Consider the following 22,298-nt stretch of genomic DNA (forward strand, 5'->3'; position numbering starts at 1 on the left):
GTGACGTACTTCCGTCTTTCATGGCCAATCTTTTCACGTTCAAACTTTAATTTTTCCTCAGTATATCCCGATTGATATAATTATTTGTGTACTTGTTGGTATGGTTTTAATCCGAACACGCATTTGTCTGATACTTTCATTTTATTTTATGTCGGTTAAACAGCGGATAGTGAAACCAGCGGAACTTCGCTTTCCTTCTCTTTTTTCAGTCACGATGAAGTCGTTTCCGGGACACAGGTTGCCATCAGTAAAGATGGCGGAGGACCTCCTGGAAACAGTGGACAGACTTCAGTCCCGGCTCCTGGAGAGTCCGGAGCCCCGAAAGGTAACGAATGGACGGCTGGAGAGACGGCGATCAGGCGCTCATCGCCGGCCGCGTCCCGTAAGGCGATCGTCTGTCTTTGGAGCCCGAAATGAAACCGAGGCCGCGGCAGGTCTCTAAATCGCAACGTTTTTTATGCTGCGTTTAAATGCCACAATTGGGCTCCAACTTCTGGGCTTCTTTAACAAAACGCAGCATTCATCGTTTGTTTTGATCGGAAATATAAATGAAAAGATTTAGTAAAGCACTCCGGATTTCTGTTTACATCCCGTGGGGATGCGTGGGAACTATGATGATAGAAACACATGAACCAGATCGAGAGAATGAATGAAAATGAAGGCTACGAAATGGAAGAAAAAAAGCTTGACAGGCCCTCATCTTCAGCATCGAAATTCCAAGTCAGTCCAGTCTATTCAGTTATTTCCAAAACCAGATGAACGTAGCACTTAAAATATGCAAATAAGATCAATCGTGACTCAGTTTAGATGTAAAAATGAGAACAAGTGGAAAGATGTAAGAATTATTTTATCACTTACATGTGAACTTTGCATATCATGTTTTTTTTAATGAAATATACGCCCATACCAGAAGTCAGCAGTAATACCAGTGTAATATTTATGTTGCTGTAACCAGAACATTTAAGACTTTATATGTCATAAGTCAACCAATCCCACTGTTGTTCTTCTCTATAATTTCTATATAAGGACACAAATTGTGTCCACCTAAACTTTTACAATTTACCTAAAGAACAAGGTTGTACAACTGTGGTGTTACAACTCGTCTTTGGCGGAATTGGGGACACATTAAAATATCAGGGTAAAGAACAGACTAAATGTATTTCAAGCCTAAATTCCACGGCCAACTGGGATATCGTTTCAAGGATTTGTTCTTTGGCTGTCAGAATCAGTGCTGGAGGCAGATTTCTCTCCAGATATTTTTTGAAATGTCAGGAGGGAAAATTATTGCACTTGATTTCATCACACTTTACTTTTCTGTGTAGGACAACAGTGGATGAACACTGATTGGATTGTTTGACATGTCATTTTCCATACCGAAGAATAAAATAATAATAATAATACTCTTCCATCTGCCTCCAAAATTGCAGAAAAGGAAAAGAAGTTGTGTTCGTTTTTTTGTTTTGCAGAAGTAAATATATGAGGACAGGTGATAAAATTGTCTTTCTTTATTAAACTGAAATAATTATTTACAATTTGGTGATACACAATGAAAAAAATCCTGTCTTTTACTCTCTTTTTTTTAAATTGCTGAGCACGATTGTAAAGAAATCTTACAGTACCTGGTATTTCTGACAGCACTTGAACGCATCACGCGAAACGTCACCGTAATGAAGAGGTTTTTTAACTTGTTATAACGTTACTTGTTTAGCCTTCACCGGTGTGTCGTCAAACACCGACACTTGTCAGCACGGAACAGTGTTCGACAAAAACAAAACAAATCAAACGTGAAAAACGAAAACATAACGCCACCAGTTATTACAATAATAAACCAAAACATCGAGTGTATCTGTCGAGGCTACGGGCCAATGTAGCCGTTAGCCAACCAGCTAGGCTAGTGGCCGAGACCAGTGGGACCGTTGGCGACGCTCGGCCTTCGCTGTGTTAACCTGACTTTCTACCAGCCACCCTCTCCCTTGGGCCGGGCTGGTGGAGCAGATTCCAACCAAGTTAAATGATAAACGACCACATTTTCTTTGTTCAGGCTGAAGTGTAACTGAGCGTCCTAAAACAAAGACAGACATGAGCTCTTTTATTTATTTATATTGTATCAGTCAGAGGCTTGGTGAACCCCTCGTCCTTTGTTTTGTTTTATTTGTTTTGTTGTTGGTATTTGCTTTTTTTTTTTTAATGCTTATAAACCTAGAAACGGTGAAATCTCGTCTCAACTGGGTTTTGATGAGTCCCGGTCCTGTTTCTCCACGACGTCTCGCCTCTGCCTCCGTGACTCAGGCTTCAGTCTGGAACGTCGCTGTTTAACGTGAATCGCAGGTGTTCAGTCCAGCCCAGTTAAAGTTTGTTTCTGGGTTCGTTTTAACGAAAGTTTAAACTGATGGCATTTTATTGAAGAAACAAAGAGTGTGTAGTACCTGCTGGCTACGGTATTTTTCTGTCACTTCTTGCAATCAACAACAGTGCCCCCTACCTGGTACCGTTTACGTTTTGGGGCTGCGGTGTAGTATCGCGATGTTTAGCGCGAAGCTATTGTATCGCTATTTGGATGCTAAATACTATTAGTATTTTATTCTGTAGTGAAATTACACTCTATGGCAGTATTGTTCAGTTTGCCAACAAGAATAACTGAAGTAGGATGAGGTGTCTTGAAGTTTTGTTCGGTGTGTTTTGTTTGATGGTATGGAGTCCATGGGGGGGGGGGGGGATGGCACAATCAGTAACACATAGGAACAAACACACATAGTATGTACTTGTTGACGTCACAAGATAGAAAGTGTTCCCTCGATTTAGCCGTTTCGAAGACATGCGATGAAATTTGTTCCCTTATTTTGGTTAAATTGAGGCCACAACATATAACTTGTTCAAAATAACCCTCTAACAAAGGATTAAACAGAATAGATGCGCCACATGTTCACAAAAACGGGACTCAGTCCTTCTGACATCACACATCAATCATGGATCGGGGCACCACCAGGTAGAATTCCATTTGAGATGATAATTGACAGCGGAGTTATCGTGAAGAACATGATTAAACAGTAATGTCTATTAGCTTTTGCTGCTAAGCTAACTAGCAGCCAGAAGGTCTCTGACAGATGATTGAGGTATTTGTTCCTCTATAAGATTGATTTAGTTGATCTTCTCCTTTTCCAGCTGCTGAAGACCCTCAAAAGGCTCAGAGAGCTGCCAATGACTGTGGATATTCTGGTGGTAAGACTTATTTACGTTTTTCTTGACAAACTTGAGTGTATAAACGATATATCACACCGTCTTATGAGCTTGTAGTGGCTTTGTTTAAGATGAAATCAAATGTCATTTTATCATTTAAAATATTTGAAATATTGTGAATCTCTCCTTTAACAGAGCGAGACACTGCGTAGCTCAGCGTTGTTTTTGTATCAGCCTAAACATTCCTCCGGCCAATCAGATCCTTCAGCTGAAGCTGTCAGTTATATGAGCAGTGAAAGAGCTTGCAGATGAGCCCCGGATGTCTTTAAAGTCTTCTTTGCCTCATGATTAAACCAAACATTTGAGTTTAGGTGCTGATTTGTGTGTCTTTTACTGTCTCCTAGGAAACCGGGGTGGGAAAGACTGTGAACTCTTTCAGGAAACATGAAGTCGCCGCAGACGTGGCAAAAAGCCTAGTAGCCAAGTGGAAGAAGCTGGTGCCACAGTCTGCCGACAGGTGCGTTCTAAAAGAAGTGAGGGGCTCCTGAACGCTGTGGTTTCCCCTCCATAATCACATACTCTTGGTCAGTCATTTTCTTTTTGCGGACCTCAACAAAGATCCAGTGAAAGTATAATTTTCAAAACTGACTTGAAATTTTGGCGGCACGGTGGAGCAGTGGTCAGCACTGCCACCTCACAGCAAGAAGGTTGTGGGTGGAGCCCCGGCTGCAGCACGGGGTCTTTCTGTGTGAGTCTCCATGTTCTCCCTGTTCCTGCTGGGTTCTCTCTGGTACTCCAGCTTCCTCCACAGTCCAAAGACATCAAGAGGGACCAGGTTAATCCAGACTCTAAATTGACCGTAGGCGTGGCTGGGAGAGCCAATGGTTGTCTGTCTCTATGTGTTGGCCCTGCCATGGACTGGTGACCTGTCCAGGGGGAAGGCTGCTGGGATAGGCTCCACCCCCCGTGACCTTTAATAGGATAGGCGGTAGAAAATAGGTGGATGGATGGAATTATGAATTTCAACTCAATACTTTCTGAAGCGTCTTCTTAGAGAACAACAGGAAACATGTAACTCTCTCTACACTTCCTGTGCTCCAGATATTTTGTGTCTGAACCTCGCTGTTGAAAATCAGAGCGCTGAAAGTTAAATGTTAGATAAAAGCGCTATCATTTGTATTTCTAGTAAAGTTTCAATGCAACGTAGGAGTTGATCCTCCTTTCAACAAACAAGTCAGCTTTTGGGGGAGTGCACGTTTTCGTCCATTCTCCTCAGAGTCAGACAGAAGAGTCACACCCTTCTCTCTTCTGTTCTTGCATTTCCGCTGGATTTATAGTTGTGCATCAAAAAGAAAAGGACCTCAACAGATGCGGCTGGTCTGCTTCGTAACATAATATTTCCTCCGATTCTGTTTCTAAGCGCTCGTTTCTACACCATCTCCTCCTGTCCTCTGGTCTGAGATCGGCTAAGGTTTTATTCGCTCAAATTCAGAAGACAGTTTGCAAAGTGTCGGCCACCATTGTTGTTGGTATACAAAAGACGAACCTCTGGAGCGACACAGAAGTTCCATCACCGACTCCTCTTCCAGCAGCGTGGTTGCAGCACAAGCCAGACAGATCGCTGGAGAACTATAAACGGGTGTCTATGGCATAGGTCATGTGATTAGGCTAGGCCGTAGGTCATGTGATTAGGCCAGGCCGTAGGTCATGTGATTAGGCTAAGGTGTAGGTTCAATACAGGACTATAAATAAATCTTTCAGCAGCTCAGACCCACAGAGATTGGCTGACTGCTCGTTAGCTGAGCTCAATGAATGTTCGTGGATGGGAAGTGTTAGCGTACTTTCATCAAATAGGCAAGGCTCTTTGTTTGATCAGAAGTCCTCCTCCTCCTCATCCCATGACTGGTGTTTCTTCTCTTATTGCTCCACAGACCCACCAACAGTCACGCCAAAGAGGCCTCACGGTCACACACACACTCTCGAAGCTCCGAGCCTGGTGGCCATCGACGTCCCCGCGAGCCCTCTCCTGAGGAAGAGCCCTCCTACATAGAAGAGGAGGAGGAGGAGGAGGAGGATGAGGAGGAGGAGAGAGGCTATCACACCAATTACTTTCCCTCACCTCCACGGCACGAGCAACACAGCCCCCCACAGCAAGGCGGGTACCAGTCAGACGAGTACGAGAGCCCCGAGCCTGAGCCCAGCCCCCCTCCACCACCTCCTCCTCGCAAGGAAGCCCGACATGTGAAGCCCAACAAGAACCACAGTGACCAAAACAGAGATGAGGGACAGCGGCAGCGCCAGACGAGTAGCAATGGAGGAGGAAGAGAAAGTGGTGAAGGAAAGAAGCGGAGTGCAGATAGAGAGCGGAGCCCGGTACAGAAACCTGCCAAGCACAGCAAGAAGTCTACCACACACGAAGGCAAGAGGGAGGAGAAGAAGAAAGGAGGAGAAGAGGGTGAGTTACATGTCTACTGAACGGCAAGAGAGAGAAAAACAAAACAACTATGTATCATATAACACAACGTATCAAAACCTAAATATTTGTACATATGGAAGTCTTTTGAAAACTGATTCTGATAACAGGAAGTGACAAACTTAAACGAAGGGATCCTGTGATATCCGTGAGTTGACGCTGCCCTATAAAGCTTTAACACATCAACTTAGACGAACGCACCAAGTTTTTGCGGAGCTCGAGACAAGCGAACCGCTCGATAGCTTAGCATATTTAACCGTAGTGGATGGGAGGTGTTAGCATACCCTCTTCAAAAGCCATCCAATACACTTTTTTTCTCCAAAACAATCTAAATATAACTAAGCTTGTGCATAAGTAGCAATTTCAAATAACCAGACATTGTGATCGTAGAACCAGAGGGGGTCAGAACTACCTTCCTGACTGGAGGAAGTGCTCAGCGCTGATTTGTTGAGGGTGGGAAGTGTGAGGGTAAATCCTGTCAAAGTTGTGACAATGCGAGTTTGCCCAGCAGCAATCCTCCTCATCTTCTCTCACAACGTCAGCCATGATCAGTTGCAGCAGCAGCAGCCCCTCTTTTAGTCAGTTCATTTTTTTTTTTTTTTTTTCCATTTTGTCATTATTTTGTCTCATTTTTTGTTGCTGCCCCCGGAACTCCTGTGAATAAACGTAGTTCTGGCCATGTATCTGATTCTAATATTACATCATCTCATCATTTTAAATTATTTCATTTTGAATCTTATACTCAACCCCCGTTGTATTCATGGAGGCAAAGATTGTTGGGAAGAAAAGTGTAGGTGATAGAGGTATGCTAGCCCTTCCCATGCACCACCATTCATTATGCTAAGCTAGCTAGCAGCTGCACTCTGTGGGTCTCAGCTCCCGACTGCAGCACCGAGGACAGAAAGGTCACACCCAGCTTGTGTGTAATGTTTGATAAAATGCACAAGCAGAATAAAAACATTTATCTAATATATTTTATGTTTACCTTCTCTCTATAGTTCAAGGAATCTGTGTGTGTGTGTGTGTGTGTGTGTGTGTGTGTGTCTGTGTGTGTGTATACAATTCCTCAGTTATTTCAGTCACTGATCACCCAACTAACATAAAACTTGGCCTATGCGTTGCTTTTGTTTTTAGTCAGAAGTTCTGACCAAAAGTAGTTTTTACTGCTCTCAGGTTTGTGCTGGTAAATAAAGGGGCGGGGCCTATTGACATAGTAATGATCACACGTGAGCCAGCCCCCTCAACCATTTTCACTGGGTTCAGCGTGATCTAGTTTTTGTTTGTAATTGTTCACATTGATTTCAATGCGATGAAGTGAGTCTGCAGTAATTTTTAAGAGCTCAAATTGAAGGTGAACCCTTCCACCTGTCTCTCTGTTACCAGCACGACCGCGAGCACACAAGGACATGCCTGCCAATGAGGAAGAAGAGGAGTTTGAGACACCCACCATGTCCTTCGAGTCCTTTCTCACATACGATGCCCCGACTTCTGTCAAGAAGAAGAAGAAGCCATCCTCCTCCTCCTCCTCCTCACACAGTCGGCCGTCTCACTCCTCCTCCTCCGTCTCCTCATCGTCTTCCCATCAAACGCGCACTCCTCAGCCTGTGACCACCTCCTCCTCCTCCTCTTCCTCATCTTCCTCCAAAGTGAGCAAAGCAAACGGATCTCAGAGTACGAAGAGGTCACATTCAGGCTCCAGCTCAGCAGCAGCAGCACCGGAGAAACGCAAGAGGGTAAGAAACACACATCTGTTTGGATGCCAGTAGGATGATGAAACGACAGCGTTTGGCCAAAAATAGAAGATTCTTCCCTCTTATTATCAACACAAGATGAAGGGAAAACTACATTTGTTGAACTCGCCATGACCACAATGTTCATTCCTCCCACACACTTGCCACACAACTACCTGTGTCACACATATTTTCTGCTTTGCCTTCGTTTTATCTTTTTTACTTTTTGCATTAAATCATTCAGAAAACAATACTTAGGGTGATTCACAATCATTCGATTCATGAAAGATAATGTTTACTGACTTTTATCGCCACGTTTGAGGGATAATTGCCAGAAGAATACCGGCTCCTGCTCACTGTTTAGGACATTTTTTCTCCCTCAAAATCGTACAGCTTTTGTATGTTGAAGTTTATTGTCAGTGTAAGTTATCCAACCGTCTTTATATTCTGTCACAACTCTTTGGGAAGAATATTTGACAGATCATTACAAAAGAAAAGAAAAATCATAAATGTTTTTTGGCCGAATCATCAGTTCTTGCTCCGTAATGTAGGTGTTGGCATCGGCCCCAAATATCCTGTATCATTTGGGTCCTTTTTGTCTTTCTCTTTTTTGCCAAAAAACAAAGGCCTCCTTGGTATCTTTCACACAGTGTAACAAAAACTTGTTTTTTCCGTGACACCCCCAAAAAGGTCTTAGGAGATACGACATGGCGGAGGTTGGCGCTCTGCGAGTCTCTTTCAGTTTTGCTTTTTTTTTTTTTCCCCTTCTGCAAACTGCTGTGTCATTGCGTCTTCTTTATTATCGCTTCAGACTTTGAAACCTTTTGTTTGAGAAGCAGATCCGGCTGGTTGATGTACGCGTGTGTCTGTGCAGGTGGTCGAGGCCGTCCCGTCTCTCCCTGAAATCCCTCTGCCAGCCATTCAGCCCAATTACAGGCCCCTGCCCTCGATCGACGTCACGCCACTGTCCCCTCAGAGACGGAAAGGTAAACTCTTACCTTCTGTCTAATTATGTCTAAGTAAGGTTCCTTGTTTTCTTCCTATTTGTAGAGGCACATCAGCAATAACATCTTGACGCTACTAGAGACAAATCTTATATTCACCGTCAAGAACATTGAGCCACATTACAGCTTTAAGAGAGTGGCCTGAATCATTGTGTGTTTCACAGTCAAACGGGGGCACTCGCGGGGCCAAACTCTCATGTTACAGCATGTTTCCTCACTTCTGCAGGCACAGGGAGGTGGAGGACAAAATGTTACTGACTGAAAATATCATTTCAGCTGTTTATCGCTCCTTTTGCTGCTATAAGCCTCAAAGGCCCAAGATGCCGTTTAACATACGTCAAATGTTGCTTAGAAAACAAGAAATTTCTGATCACGTGTGTAGCAGGTCATTTTAGCCTCCATGTCACATCGACCTCCTTCTTCCTTCCACCAGTTCCTCTCTACAATGACGAGGAGGATGCCGGCTTCACCGGGAAGAGGTTCAACTCGAAGATGGTGGTCTACTCAGGATCCAAGACCTCCTACCTGCCGAGGATGATGACGCTGTATGAGCAGTGTATCCGCGTCCTGCAGAACAACATCGATTGTGAGTGGAAGTGTGTGTGGATACAAGTGCAGAATAGATGCCAGCAGATGGTGATGTTGTTTCTTATTGTCACATGATAGGAGGGACTTTTATCTAAAGCTGACTTAAGAATTATTTTGTGAGAAATAACATTTCATAACTGTAAAACTTACACACTAACAAAATTAGAATAAAAAAAAAATTAGCGTGGTGTTGTTCCATTTGTTCAGCCCTTTAAATATTAGTCCACTTATTTACTCTCTGGATAGTTGGAGTGTCTACATCCATCTCAGAGGGGTGGTGTTCACCACAAGATGTTAGAGAGTTGACGTGTATGCTCCTGTGGTTACCACTTACCTGGAAGCTCTGGTAAACTCCACCTTCCTGGTATCCTCAGGTGGATAGAAGTTAGTGCCTAACCTAAATGTTTGGTGTTACTTTAGCCATCGCTGAGGTGGGTGGAGTCCCCTTTGAGATCCTGGAACCGGTTCTAGAGCGATGTACTCCAGAGCAGCTGTACCGCATTGAGCAGAGCAACCAGGTAAGGCAAGAATGCAGACAGACACACCCACATGCGCGCGTGCACACATAAAATACAGTGCCTCCTTCACACTTTAAGTACATGTTACCTAAAAGAAACACACCAAGTTGAATGGCTGTTGGCTTGTTAGCTTGAATAGTAGTGGATGGGAAATGTTAGCAAACTGTATCAAACGACATCAGATAGTTCAGAATCTTAGCCCGTCCAGACAAAGTCGGCCTAGACCAGTCGCAGCCAAGGTTGGAGATTTTTTGAGTCGCTGAGTCATAGCACGACACCCAGCCAGGAAAGTAGTTCCGACTAAGTGTGTGAATCTAAAATTCTATTGTTTGTAATGTCATTACGAATGTTATGATTACGACCTGTCCAGGGTGTACCCCGCCTCTCGCCCGTTGACGCTGGGATAGGCTCCAGCACCCCTGCAACCATTAATGTAGGAATAAGAGGAAGACAATGGATGGATGTTATGATCAACCCAGTTATATTAATGCAAGTTTAAAGTGTGTATGTGTTAAAAAAATTTTGTGTGGCATCATGTTGTGTATCATCAGTGTTTTAGAAGGTTCCTTTTCCTTGCCTGTTGTCTCAGTGGTTCACGGAGGACTCTGATGAGTTGTGGATGCGTCACTGTCAGCGGGACTTTAAGCGGGAGTCTCCTCAGGAGTACGAGTCGTGGCGGGAGATGTACCTGAGGCTGCACGACGAGCGGGAGGCTCGGTTGCGGATGCTCACCCAGAACATCAGCTCTGCACACGCCAACAAGCCCAAAGGTAGAGCTGCCTTAAGTGAAGCTGCTCTTCAGTCATTTGAAGGAGAAATCTCGTATTGTTAGGATTCTAAATATTTCTGAGATCTTACAACAACACGTCTCTCCTCTGGCAGGGCGGCAGGTTAAGATGGCGTTTGTCAACTCTGTGGCCAAGCCACCACGTGATGTCCGCCGCCGCCAAGAGAAGTTTGGTACCTCTGATGGTTCCTCCACCGCTGCCTCCACTGCTGCTGCAGCGCCCATCAAGTCAGTTTCACTTTTGGGATATTTTCATATTTTGCATAGTTCATAGTTTTCATGTTATCTTTTCATTTATATCGTTATTTATTTCATTTTACCTAATAATGTACCAAAAAACAAAAACAGATAAAAAAAATACCTCAGGAAAAGTCTGTAAATTTGATTTAGGAATGGATAATTATAAACATTAACATAATTTTTCAGTTCATGCACTTTTTTCAACATTTAGAGTTCGTCGTCGTCGTCGTCGTCGTCGCCGTCGTCGTCGTCGCCGTCGTCGTCGTCGTCATCATCCTCCTCCTCCATTATTCGGGGTCCACATCGCAGGGGCAGCAGCCTCAGCAAGGAAAACCGGACTGCCCTCTCCTCAACCAGTTCCACAAGCTCTTCCAGGGGAATCCCAAGGGGTTCCAAGGCCAGTTGAGAGATATAATTGGTCCAGCGTGTCTTGGGTTGGCCCCGAGGTGTCCTCCTGGTAGGACATAACCAAAAACCTCCCTAGGGAGGCGTCCAGGAGGGATCCTCACCAGATGCCCTTACCGCCTCAACATGGAGGAGCAGCAGCTTTACTCTGAGCCCCTCCTGAATGACTGCGCTTCTCACCTTATCTCTGAGGGAGAGCCCTGCCACCCTGCAGAGGAAACTCATTTCGGCTGCTTGTATTCGCGATCTTGCTCTTTCGGTCGTTACCCAGAGCTCAAAACCATAACGAGAGCTTCGTCTTTTGGCTAAGCTCCCTCCACTACAACTGACCGGTTTAGCGCCCGCATCACTGCGGACGCTGCCCCAATCCGCCTATCAATCTCCCGCTCCATCCTACCTTGTCATGATCAAGGTCCTGAGATATTTAAACTCCTCCACCTGAGGCAGAACCTCCCCTGACCCAGAGTGGGCAGGCCACCCTTTTCCGGCTGAGGACCATGGCCTCAGGCTTTGAGGTGCTGATTCTCATCCGAGCCACTTCACACTCGGCTGGGAACTGTCCCAGCAAGAGCTGGAGGTCATTGATGGAGCTAAGAGGACCACACATCCACAAAAAGTAGAGACGACATCCTCCCTCCACCAAATTTGACCCCCTCCACCACCTGCCTGCGCCTAGAAATTCTAATCATAAAAGTTATGAACAGAAACACTGACAAAGGGCAGCCTTGACGGAGTCCAATCCTTACTGGGAACAAGTCCAACTTACTGCCTGCAATGTGAACCAGACTCACACTCCTTTGGTACAGAGACTGAATGGTAAGGGGCCATCCACCCCATACTCCTGGAGTACCCCCCACAGGGTGCTCCTGGGAACACGGTTGTAAACCCTCTCCAAATCCACAAAACACATGTGGACTGGTTGGGCAAACTCCTGTGCCCCATCCAGCACCCTAGCGAGGGCGAAGATCTGATCCACGGTTTCACGGCTGGGATGAAAACCACACTGCTCCTCCTCAATCTGAGTTTCGACTATCGCCCTGACCCTCCTCTCCAGTACCCTGGCGTAGGTGTTTCCAGGGAGGCTGAGGAGTGTGATCCCCCAATAGTTGGAACACACCCTCTGGTCCGCTGTCTTAAAGATGGGGACCACCAACCCGGTCTGCCACTCCAAAGGCACCACCCCCAATGTCCACACAATGTTGCAGAGATGTGTCAACCAAGACAGCCCTACAACATCCAGAGCTTTGAGATACCCAGGGGAGATCTCATCCAGCTCTGCCACCACGGAGTTGTTTAACTGCCTTGGTGACTTCCGCCCCAGAGATTGGACGATCCTTCCCCAAATCCTCCCTGGGCTCCATAGAATACATGTTGCGATTGTGGTATTCCTCAAAGTATTCCTTCCACTGTCCAATTATCTCCCCTGTTGACGTCAGTAGCCTCCTGTCCCCACTATAGACTGTGTGAGCAAGTTCCCGCTCCCCCCCCCGAGGCGATGGACGGTTTGCCAGAACCTGAACGATAGTCATTTTCCATGGCTTCACCAAACTCCTCCCGCCTCGGCAACCGCCACAGCCGCACACAGCTTGGCCCACCAGCACCAGTTGGCTGCTTCTGGAGACCCACAGACCAGCCATGCCCTGTAGGCCTCCTTCCTCAGCCTGACAGCTCCCCTCACCTCTGGTGTCCACCAGGGGGTTCGGGAATTACTGCCACGACCGGTCCCAGCAGCCTTTCAGCCACATTTCACAACAGCCACCTTGACAATGGCAGAGTGGAACAGGGTCCATATGGACTCCTCACTGCCCTTGGTTGCAGTCGAAGCTCTGCTGGAGGTGGGAGGTGAAGATTATCCTGACAGGTTCTTCCGCCAGGCATTCCCAGCAGACCCTCACTACTCATTTGGGCCTACCAGGTCTGCACGGTGCTTTCCCCTGCCACCTGATTCAACTCAACACCAGATAGTAATCAGTTGACAGCTCAGCTCCTCTCTTCACCTAAGTGTCCGGAACATACAGCCGCAGATCGGACGATATGACCATAAAATCAATCATAGACCTACGACCAAAGATGTCCTGGTGCCACGTGCACCGATGGACATCCTTATGTTCGAACATGGTGCTAGTTAAGGACAAACTGCGACACCCACAGAAGTCCAATAACTGAACACCACTCGGGTTCAGGTCAGGCCTGCCATTCCTCCTAATCACGCCCCTCCAGGTCACGCTGTCATTGCATGACATGAGCATTGAAGTCCCCCAGTAGGACAATGGAGTCCCTAGTTGGGGCGCCATCCAGCACCTTCCTAGGGACTCCATAAGCACAGACAACAGTCAGGACCCGTTCCTCCACCTGAAGGCGCAGGGAAGCAACCCTTGTCGTCCACCAGGTTGAACCCCAACTCACAGGCAGAGAGTCTGGGGGCTATCAGAAAGCCCACCGGGTCCACTGCCTCTCACCCGGAGCAATTCCAGCAAAGGAAAGAGTCCAGCCCCTCACAAGGACTTTGGTTCTTGAACTGGAGCTTTGTGTCGAGTTGACACCGACTGTATTCAGCCAGTAATGCTCAACCACTCCGGCTCCTTCCCCGCCTGAGAGGTGACATTCCATGTCCCAAAAGCCAGCTTCCATAGCCAGGGATAAGACCACCAAGGCCCCTGCCTTGGTCTGCTGCCCGATCCACAAAGCACTGCACTCTTCCAGTTCCTCCCACAGATGGTAGGACCACAGAGGGGACAAGACCACATAACCAGTTCAGGCTCAGCCCAGCCAGGCCCCATTCGCCCATGGGCCCTACCCCTAGCCTGGCTCCAGGGTGGGGCCCCGGTAATCTTCTGGGCTGGGTACTCGGACATTTAGAGTTCATATAATGTTACTATAAGGCAGCTTCACGATTGGGATTTGCTGTAAAGCACTGAAGTTTTAGCATTTCCTAAAATTGAGTATCAGCCACAAGTGTCCGTTATCGGCCTCCTTGATTTACTCATCATTGATATCAAGTCACTCCTGCATAAGCAACATCAGTCACCCTCCTTTCAGGGTTATAACCCTTATTTGTTTTATTTGTTTGTTTCAGAATAAGACCAGCTACCACTGACTACTCTGGTGAATCCAGCCGTTCTTCATCCTCTCATTTTAACGCTCCTCCCAGCTCGTCCCGGTCCTCAGCACCGAGCTCAGGGGGGGGAGCAGGAGGACACACCGCCCGGGACAGGCCACAGGTCAAAAGTAAGTGCCTGTTAACTGATATATTTTCAAAGTGTTTCTTTTTTTCTCCCATATGTCCTAATCATTTTTGTCCTCGTGTTCTATGTTCTTGCAGAAATCGCCCCCATGATGGCCAAAACCATCAAAGCGTTCAAGAACAGATTCTCCCGCCGATAGGATGAAAGGGACTGAATGTATTTTAAGAATTCCAACTGTGTTTTTAATTTAAGCTTCAATTTTACTGGAGACCCCTCCATGCACATGTGCGTGCGCGCACACACACACACACACACACACACACACACACATACATATATAAACACACGCACACACACACACACACCATCATCTTTACCATTCAACCATATGATATGAAGTCAGTAGGACTGGTAAAAAAAAAAAGGTTAATCTTTACTTTTGTATTCAAATTGTGGCATCTGTTTTCGGAGGTCTTTTAATTAAGTATTTAAATTGAACACTATGGTCAGAGGGTACGACGTGACGTGGCAAGAACATTTAACAGGGAACAAAGGACAAACTCACTGAACTCACCGACTGTTACTTTCTTTTTGTTCTCTAGGAGACACCTTTTCTTTTCTTTTCGAGGGAACACCACAAAGCTCTCTCTCCTTTCATTTGTTACGTTCCATTACAGGCAAATGAGCCTTTTTAAATGTGTAGGGCGTCACAGTGAACTACATACACACACACACACACACACACACACATGCACTCACACACACACACACACACACACACACACACACACACACACACATTCATTTCAGTCTGATTTGAACCCTCCTGTATTTTCCTGCTGTCAAATGTGTCAAACCTGTTTATATCTGCTTCACTGTGACAAATCACCTGAGCGAGGGATGAAGAGTCTGCAGGAAGAGAAGAGAACTCGAGGAAATAAAAAATAAACAACAATAATAAATCACAACCAGGAAGGAAGTCGACAGCTTGAGTCTACAATGATGATGATGATGATGATGATAAGATGTATTTATTATTATTTACTGGGACCTGAAACCCCACAACTTGGGCCCTAAAGGAAGTAGATTGAAACTGTAATTTTATTAGATTTTAATAAATGTTATATGGTCATTTTTATTAAAATTGACTTTTTGCCCTTCGACCCTGTTAGCAGAAATTCTTGTGTGTGTGTGTGTGTGTGTGTTTCCAAACAATATGAAAACTACAGAGCTTTAAGTAGGAAAAAGGACTGGATAAGCCTCTGTATTAAGTACTTTACCTTTCAACTTAAGACTTTCAAACTTACAACACTACCCTGTTTGTGCCTGATACCTCCCACCAGACATTTAGAACTAAAGAAGCTTGTTGGATGAGAGGCGAAACATCTTCAATTGAGAGGTGAGTCCGATTACCGAGCTTGATTATTCTTGAGAATGCAAATTACTACATCTGATGACTCATAAACGACAGCCCGTCTGAAACGACTACACTGTTGTTGTTGTTATTGTTATTGTTTTAACTTTGCACGGTACTGTTTTTGCGACAATGATGACGTTTGGTGGTAAAAAGGTATGAGCCAATCAGAGCACGCCTCACGCCTCACTCGCAGTGTGACTTCCTGAGTCAGCCATTTCCTCCAAAATAAAATATCTTTACGATACCGTATTACGTTGATAAAATACTGGTAAAGACTCCAACGATGTTACTATAATTTGTAAAGCCATTTAAACACAATTAGCTCCCGTTAAACACTTTCTTAAAAAGATAATTTTAGACAGTGGGAGTAGAAGGGTATAATTGTTTTACAAAAGACAAGAAAATGAAATTAACAGTCAGCTCAATGGAGATACGAGCCAGAAAAAAAAAATCATATTAAGAACAGTTTTAAAAAACATTTCTATAACTAATTTCTGATTTAAAAATTTCCTCCTGTTGCCCTCATGTTGCTGTTTCACAAGTAATTTTGTGATTGAAGCTCATTTTTTTGTTTACATTTTCTTTCTAAATTAGATCAATTGAAAGACATATTATCAGTAAAACAGTGGTCCGCGCTTTTTTTTTTTTTAATCTTTTTAAATTTCTGTATGTTTTTTCATCCGGAACCAAACATGTACTTTTGGTGGTTTCAGCACCTTTCATTATGGGAACTACTTCTTTAACTTTGAAAATCTGAACCGGAAGTCACTTAACACCAAGGGTAACTTGACATGGAAGTGTCTTGGCTTCACGCTGCGAAGTGAAACTTGCTTAGTTCATCTTACTGTGTCGGGACCGTTTGTTGGAACCGGGGGGCCCCTGCTTATTCCCCAACCACCGTCTCTCGCTCACAGGATGTCCGGCCACGGTCACAGTCACGGTCACGGTCACGGCTGCGGGTGCGAGGGTGAACACGAGCCCGCGGAGAGGGGCCTGGAGTACGGACTTTATCGCCGGATCGACCTGGAGAAGCTCCAGTGTCTGAACGAGAGCAGGGACGGCGAGGGGAAAGTGGTGTTCAAACCGTGGGACCGGCGGAACGAGCGGGACAAGGTAACCGTCCCCCAGAGCCCACAACACGGTCAGTTATTGGGGGGGGGGGGGGGGGGGGGGGATTCTGACTGTCATAATGAGCAGAATCCCCCCCCCCCCCGTGCTGCGCGGTTCCTCGCCTTCAGGTGTGAGACAAATACACTTATTGACATTGTCGGCTCTGTCTGACCTGAAGAAAGTGAATGTGTGTGTGTGTGTGTGTGTGTGTGTGTGTGTGTGTGTGTGTGTGTGTGTGTGTGTGTGTGTGTGTGTATAAGTTTGTCTGTGTATGTATATACGTGTGTATATCTATCTATCTATCTCTCTATCTAGAGAGATAGATATAATGTGTGTGTGTATGGAATCATCTCTAATGACATGGCACAAAATATCAAAAATCGCCTGAAATAAACAAACTGATGCATTTTGCATCGCTGACCTGTTCATCAGATTTGGTGAGGTGTTGCACTGCAGTAACAGGCAGTACGGTGATTGATACAGGACTTTGGCAGGATATTTTTACAGTTTAATAGTAAACGTAGATTATCCCAAGCATCACTGGAATTACGTGCTGCAAAGAATAGACTCTGATATCCCGGCGCCGGCTCTACGGGGTTCGCTGCAACGCCCAACGTTTCAAAACATTGTATTAACGGTTAAACCGGTCACTTGACGCCAGCTCATGTTGTTGTTGTTGTTTTCCTTCTCCTCCAGTTTGTCGAGAGCGATGCCGATGAAGAGCTGTTGTTCAACATTCCGTAAGTCCTTAAATTACCTGTCATCACCATCATCATCATCATCATCAACCTCAGGTTCAGTCTCCTGTCCTGGATCAGCTGTTGGCTGCGTACACTTGCAGACAACAGACACCAGGTTGTTGTTGTTTTCATCGTTGCAGTCAAGATGATCTTCTATGTAACGTCACACCAGGGATGCCGGTTCCGATTTCATGTTCACCCTTCACGCCTGGCGACGGTGTGCTGGCGTGTTCGTCCTGAGGGGCGTCCGTGTTGTTAAAGTTTGCGCTGAAGGATCAACAGTGTCGTCTCTTTCAGCTTCACAGGCAGCGTGAAGCTGAAAGGCATCATCATCTCCGGAGAAGACGACGACTCTCATCCGGCCGAGATACGACTGTGAGTGTGAGGCCACAAAAAGCTCGGCACTGTCATGTGGTTGCGACTCTTGTTTTTCTGTTGAGGCGGGTGGCGTGAGGGCAGAATGCTGAAACATATCACTTCACCCAAATTTGATTGTTAAAAATGAACTCTGCATTCCAAACCACTCCGAACTGGGAACTTACCAGTTGAAAAATAAGTAAAAATGACTTTTAGTTGTGTAACGAGATGTTTCTCTGTGGGTGCTGCCATTTTTTTTTTTGACAACAGAAAACTGATTCTCTGTTCCAGTGTGGGTTTGTTTCAAGTAGGAGGAGAAATCCCAGTTCGGAGTTGACTTGAACGCAGCAAAAGGAGAAAATGGTCCTCATTGTCTGATTCCTACATTACCCAAAATGCAACCTGATTCACTGAACTGTGCAATCCAGTTTTCTGGGTTGGGTGATTATTTTAGACAACATTCTCATTTCTCAGCTCCTTCCACTTCGCTGCTGTTGGCAAAGTCCCCCTCGCTAGATATCACAAATTATCAGCTGAGCTAGTTAGCTAGCTAGCTAGTAGCAACCTATCATCTCAAAATGGCAAATTTTGGCAAAGATTTGGATCATGCCAGAAGGTCTGCTCAATTCTCTCATTGAACAGTTATAAAGATTTACAATAAAATGTGGATACATGAACAAGAATCAGCAACAGAACGTGGTTGGACCCCTGAAGAAATCATACTGATTGGCTCACAGAAACACCAACTAGCCACAGGGTTTCCCCTCCTGCAGCAGAACAACACTGATGTTTGGCAGCAGCAGCTCCTCCTCAGAGCTCTGTGGGTGTGGTCTCGCCTCTCTCTCTCGCTGGAGGGCAGCAGTTTAGCTGAGCAAAGCTTCCTTTCGTTTGATTCAGGTACAAGAACATCCCTCAGATGTCCTTCGATGACACCGGCAGAGAACCGGAGCAAGCCTTCAGACTCAACAGAGACCCCCTCGCTCAGCTGGAGTATCCAACCAAGTGAGCGCACCAGCAACAAAACACGATGTCGGGCGACTCGCCCGGAACGAAGTCCTTGACGCACGTTAGTCTCTTGAAGCCCAGTGGTTTATGAATACTGCTGTTGTCCATCGTCTTCAGAGTCACACAAGAAGATGGGCGCCCTTCTGTCCTCTGTGTTACATTAGAAACCCACAGAGACCGGTTCACTTTTAGTTAGCTTAGCGCAAAGAAGGGTTGTGGATGGGAAGTGTTAGCATAGCTCTGTCAAAAGTCATTGTGCAGGATGTTGGATTCAAATTTCCCCACATGGACAGTGAGTGCATATCTGATCCAGGATACACAGAGGAGGAACTACAGGTTTTGGAAGCCCTGAAGGTTTGCTAACACTTCCTGTCCACTACCATTCGTTGCACTAAGCTAACTAGCAGTTAGCAGGTGTCTTTGGGTTTCTGCTCCTTAACCCAGAGGAGAGATTATTTTCTTCTCTGGGCAGGATGATGACAAAGGGAACTTCCCATGAAAGTAGTTTCTTTCTTAAGAAATATGATTATTGTTATTGTTTTATTATTAGAAGTAGTAGTAGTATTATCAGTATTATTCAATACAACTGCACTGCAAAAGTTAAGTTTCTCACTTTTGTCTGTATGGGATTTTAGTTTGGTTTGAATTGTTGAATCTGCACCAGCAACAGAAAACTGCTGATCCGGATGCTCCATGACGTGACAGTGAAATCAGATCTGGTCAAAGAAGCGTTAAAGACAACCAACCATCCCACACACGTCCACGCCTTCTGACATGAACCCACGCGATTCACCCGCTTGCCCCCCAAGCTTCTGACTCCACACGTCATCACTTTTTGTCTGGCCTGTATTCTGATTTCTCTTTTCCTCTCATGATTTCCAGGATCACTCGTTTCACCAACGTGAATCACCTCTCCATCCACATCTCAAAGAACTTCGGAGCAGAGAGCACCCGGATCTACTACATCGGCCTCAGAGGAGAGTACGCGGAGGTGAGCGCTCATCGTAACGCCAGCGTGTTGTTACTCTGATCCTTGAAACTCAGAACAACCGCACCTTCTCCCCTTTAATGAGCTTCTTGATCCGGGCAACTGACTTCATCTGAGTTTGATGGATAATTGTCGTAGTAAAACCAGACATTCTTTTAACTCTATTCCTGCACATGGTGGAAGGTTCATCCTGTAGTTTTCTGTTTCCACGTCTTTGTTTCTGTACAATCTTTTTACAGTGCTGCTTGTGTGCACTAGAAATCACATCGACAAAATACAGTGGAGTTAAATTTAGTTCCTGAAACTGATGGGCAAAAAGTAGATTTTCAAACGGCCGGCGTCTTTCTTTAAACCGAGTGCTTCTTCTCTCTGCATCCGTCAGGCTCACAGACATGAAGTGACCATCTGTAACTACGAGGCGGCGGCGAATCCTGCAGATCACAAAGTGGAGAGCATCATCCCACAAACCAACTTTATTTCCTGAAAGTTTGGGAGAGTGGCGAGAGCGCGAGGAGAGGTTTTCAGTGGCGTCCGCTGACTGTCGTTGATCAAAAGATGAGTTCTGTGCTGCGTGCTGGCGGGTCGGTCGAGCGTAAGCGGGGCCTGAGCGCTGAAACATGAAGACCCACCGAGAGATTCAGAGGTGTCTGGATGTGCCAGGCTGCCCCTCTGTTTGTGTGGCAATAAAGAGCTTGAAGAATGCGGGCTAAAAGCTTTGTTAATGCATGAAACGTTTGACGCGGATGAATTCTGCTGTCTGTCTAATCTGTATACCCATGTCAAGATATCCACCGCTGCAATAAATCAATGTCACAACCAAGTGATGGAGGAGACACTGAAATATTGCACTTCTTTCTTTGACTGAGGAGCGTCTTGTTTACATCCTGGATCTACAATCAGCGTCAAGGTATTTGTATTTAAAACCTGACAGGTAAGGCTTGATGGGAGTTCACTAAAATCATAAAATTACGCATTTGTTCTTGCCAACAGAGCTGCAACAGTGTCGTCCGCTCACTGTTGTTGGGAGCCTTCTGCCACCTAGTGGTGATGTTGGGTGTGAGAAGGACCTGTGATTGGTTTTCTAGGTGTGAAGAGCGTGCTGTTGACACACACACAAAAAAAAAAATTCCATCACAAGACTTGTAGCCAGTGGAGATGTAATAACCAGACAGGTTTCCTCTTACGTCGCAGCGGTGTCTTTCCCTGAAGCGTTTCAGCGGAGGATTCCGGGTATCAGCTCACTGAAAAGCATCTTGTCACCCCTTCCCCCTTCTCTTGATCTCGCCATAATGCAGTATGACATCATGCAGAATGTGGAGGGCCTTTCCAAGAAAAAGTGTTGGCTCAGCGTATTCATTGAGAGGTGATAGAAATGATGTTACAACCCTCCAAAGAAGGTTGAGTACTTTGTTCAGGGCTGTGGGATGTGGTGGGAAACTGTTTCACCCGCTCGGCACAAAGCTTTTATGGAAAATGAAGACCATTCGGTGAAGGTGCGCTGCTGCTGAGTGTGTGTTGTATCTTTGCAGGTTATGTTTTTGTGTGTAGACTGATCTTTTTCAGTCACCCATTAAATTGAATTAAACACTAAGATGAAAATCGAATCATAAACCACGAAATCATAAGCAGATGTGTTGTCGTAAACTTTTGTGTGTGTTAGATTTGCTCTCAAAGAGCTCAGTTCACCCAAGTAAACGGTTCCTCGCTCGTCTCAAGTGGCTCAAGGTACTTAATGATGTAAAAATACAAACATATTCAGCAGCAAGTTAGTCATTCTGTGTCCCTGCTCAAATGACAGCACTACTTTGACATGTATTACCTGGTTAAGGGGGTAATACAAGTACAACTTTAAGACTTCCATCCCCATCCCATCCATTTTCTACCTCTTATCCTGTTAAAGGTGTGTGTGTGTGTGTGTTGGGGGTGGAGCCTATCCCAGCAGCCTTCCCCCTGGACAGGTCACCAGTCCATCGCAGGGCCAACACATAGAGACAGACAACCATTGGCTCTCCCAGCCACGCCTACAGTCAATTTAGAGTCTGGATTAACCTGGAGGATTAACCTCTTGATGTCTTTGGACTGTGGAGGAAGCTGGAGTACCAGAGAGAACCCAGCAGGAACAGGGAGAACATGGAGACTCACACAGAAAGACCCCGTGCTCCAGCTGGGGCTCGAACCTGGAACCTTCTTGGTGTGAGGGGACAGCGCTGACCACTGCACCACCGTGCAGCCCTTTTGAGACTTGTTTTTCAAGCAGCAAAGAAACGATTATAAAAACCAATATTGTGAAAGTTTTTGGGATCTGTGCTACTAAAACTAAACCTGACACTCCCACTTTGGCAGGGACATACTGATCGGACATCTTATTACTGGCTGCAATTACATATTCAGATCATTTACCAAGGTAAAAGTACTTAATAATTTGAATCAAACAACAAGCCGCTAAATAACTCAGAAATGAGAAAAAAAATCTTTAAAATATTCATATAATTAGGAGGCAATAAAAGAGGTCCTGATGGTGCAGTCTCCTACCTGATATTGATTTTGGGGACCTTGGTCACGTGACATGGAAAC

At 45.5% G+C, this 22,298-nt stretch overlaps 2 protein-coding genes across 2 annotated transcripts; both read left to right on the forward strand.

Annotated features, from left to right (window-relative positions):
- Positions 1-211: 211 nt before the first annotated feature.
- On the forward strand, positions 212-15,270 carry eloa (elongin A). Its single transcript, XM_086193904.1, has 12 exons — positions 212-325; positions 3,163-3,219; positions 3,582-3,694; positions 5,109-5,632; positions 7,034-7,383; positions 8,255-8,366; positions 8,818-8,970; positions 9,393-9,490; positions 10,080-10,260; positions 10,373-10,505; positions 13,999-14,150; positions 14,245-15,270. Exons 1-12 carry the CDS (start codon positions 215-217, stop codon positions 14,304-14,306), a joined length of 2,046 nt encoding a protein of 681 aa, XP_086050030.1. The 5' UTR covers positions 212-214; the 3' UTR covers positions 14,307-15,270.
- Positions 15,271-16,262: 992 nt separating this feature from the next.
- Positions 16,263-20,574, forward strand: pithd1 (PITH (C-terminal proteasome-interacting domain of thioredoxin-like) domain containing 1). The gene is made up of 6 exons (XM_086193188.1): positions 16,263-16,637; positions 17,331-17,374; positions 17,672-17,749; positions 18,629-18,733; positions 19,619-19,727; positions 20,107-20,574. The coding sequence occupies exons 1-6, from the start codon at positions 16,440-16,442 to the stop codon at positions 20,206-20,208; spliced, it is 636 nt and encodes a 211-aa protein (XP_086049314.1). The 5' UTR covers positions 16,263-16,439; the 3' UTR covers positions 20,209-20,574.
- The last annotated feature ends 1,724 nt before the right edge of the window (positions 20,575-22,298 follow it).

The sequence above is a fragment of the Aulostomus chinensis genome, chromosome 22 (assembly GCF_037954235.1).
Source record: "Aulostomus chinensis isolate RoL2024-O1b breed Wild chromosome 22, RoL_Achi_v1.0, whole genome shotgun sequence".
NCBI classification, from domain to species: domain Eukaryota; kingdom Metazoa; phylum Chordata; class Actinopteri; order Syngnathiformes; family Aulostomidae; genus Aulostomus; species Aulostomus chinensis.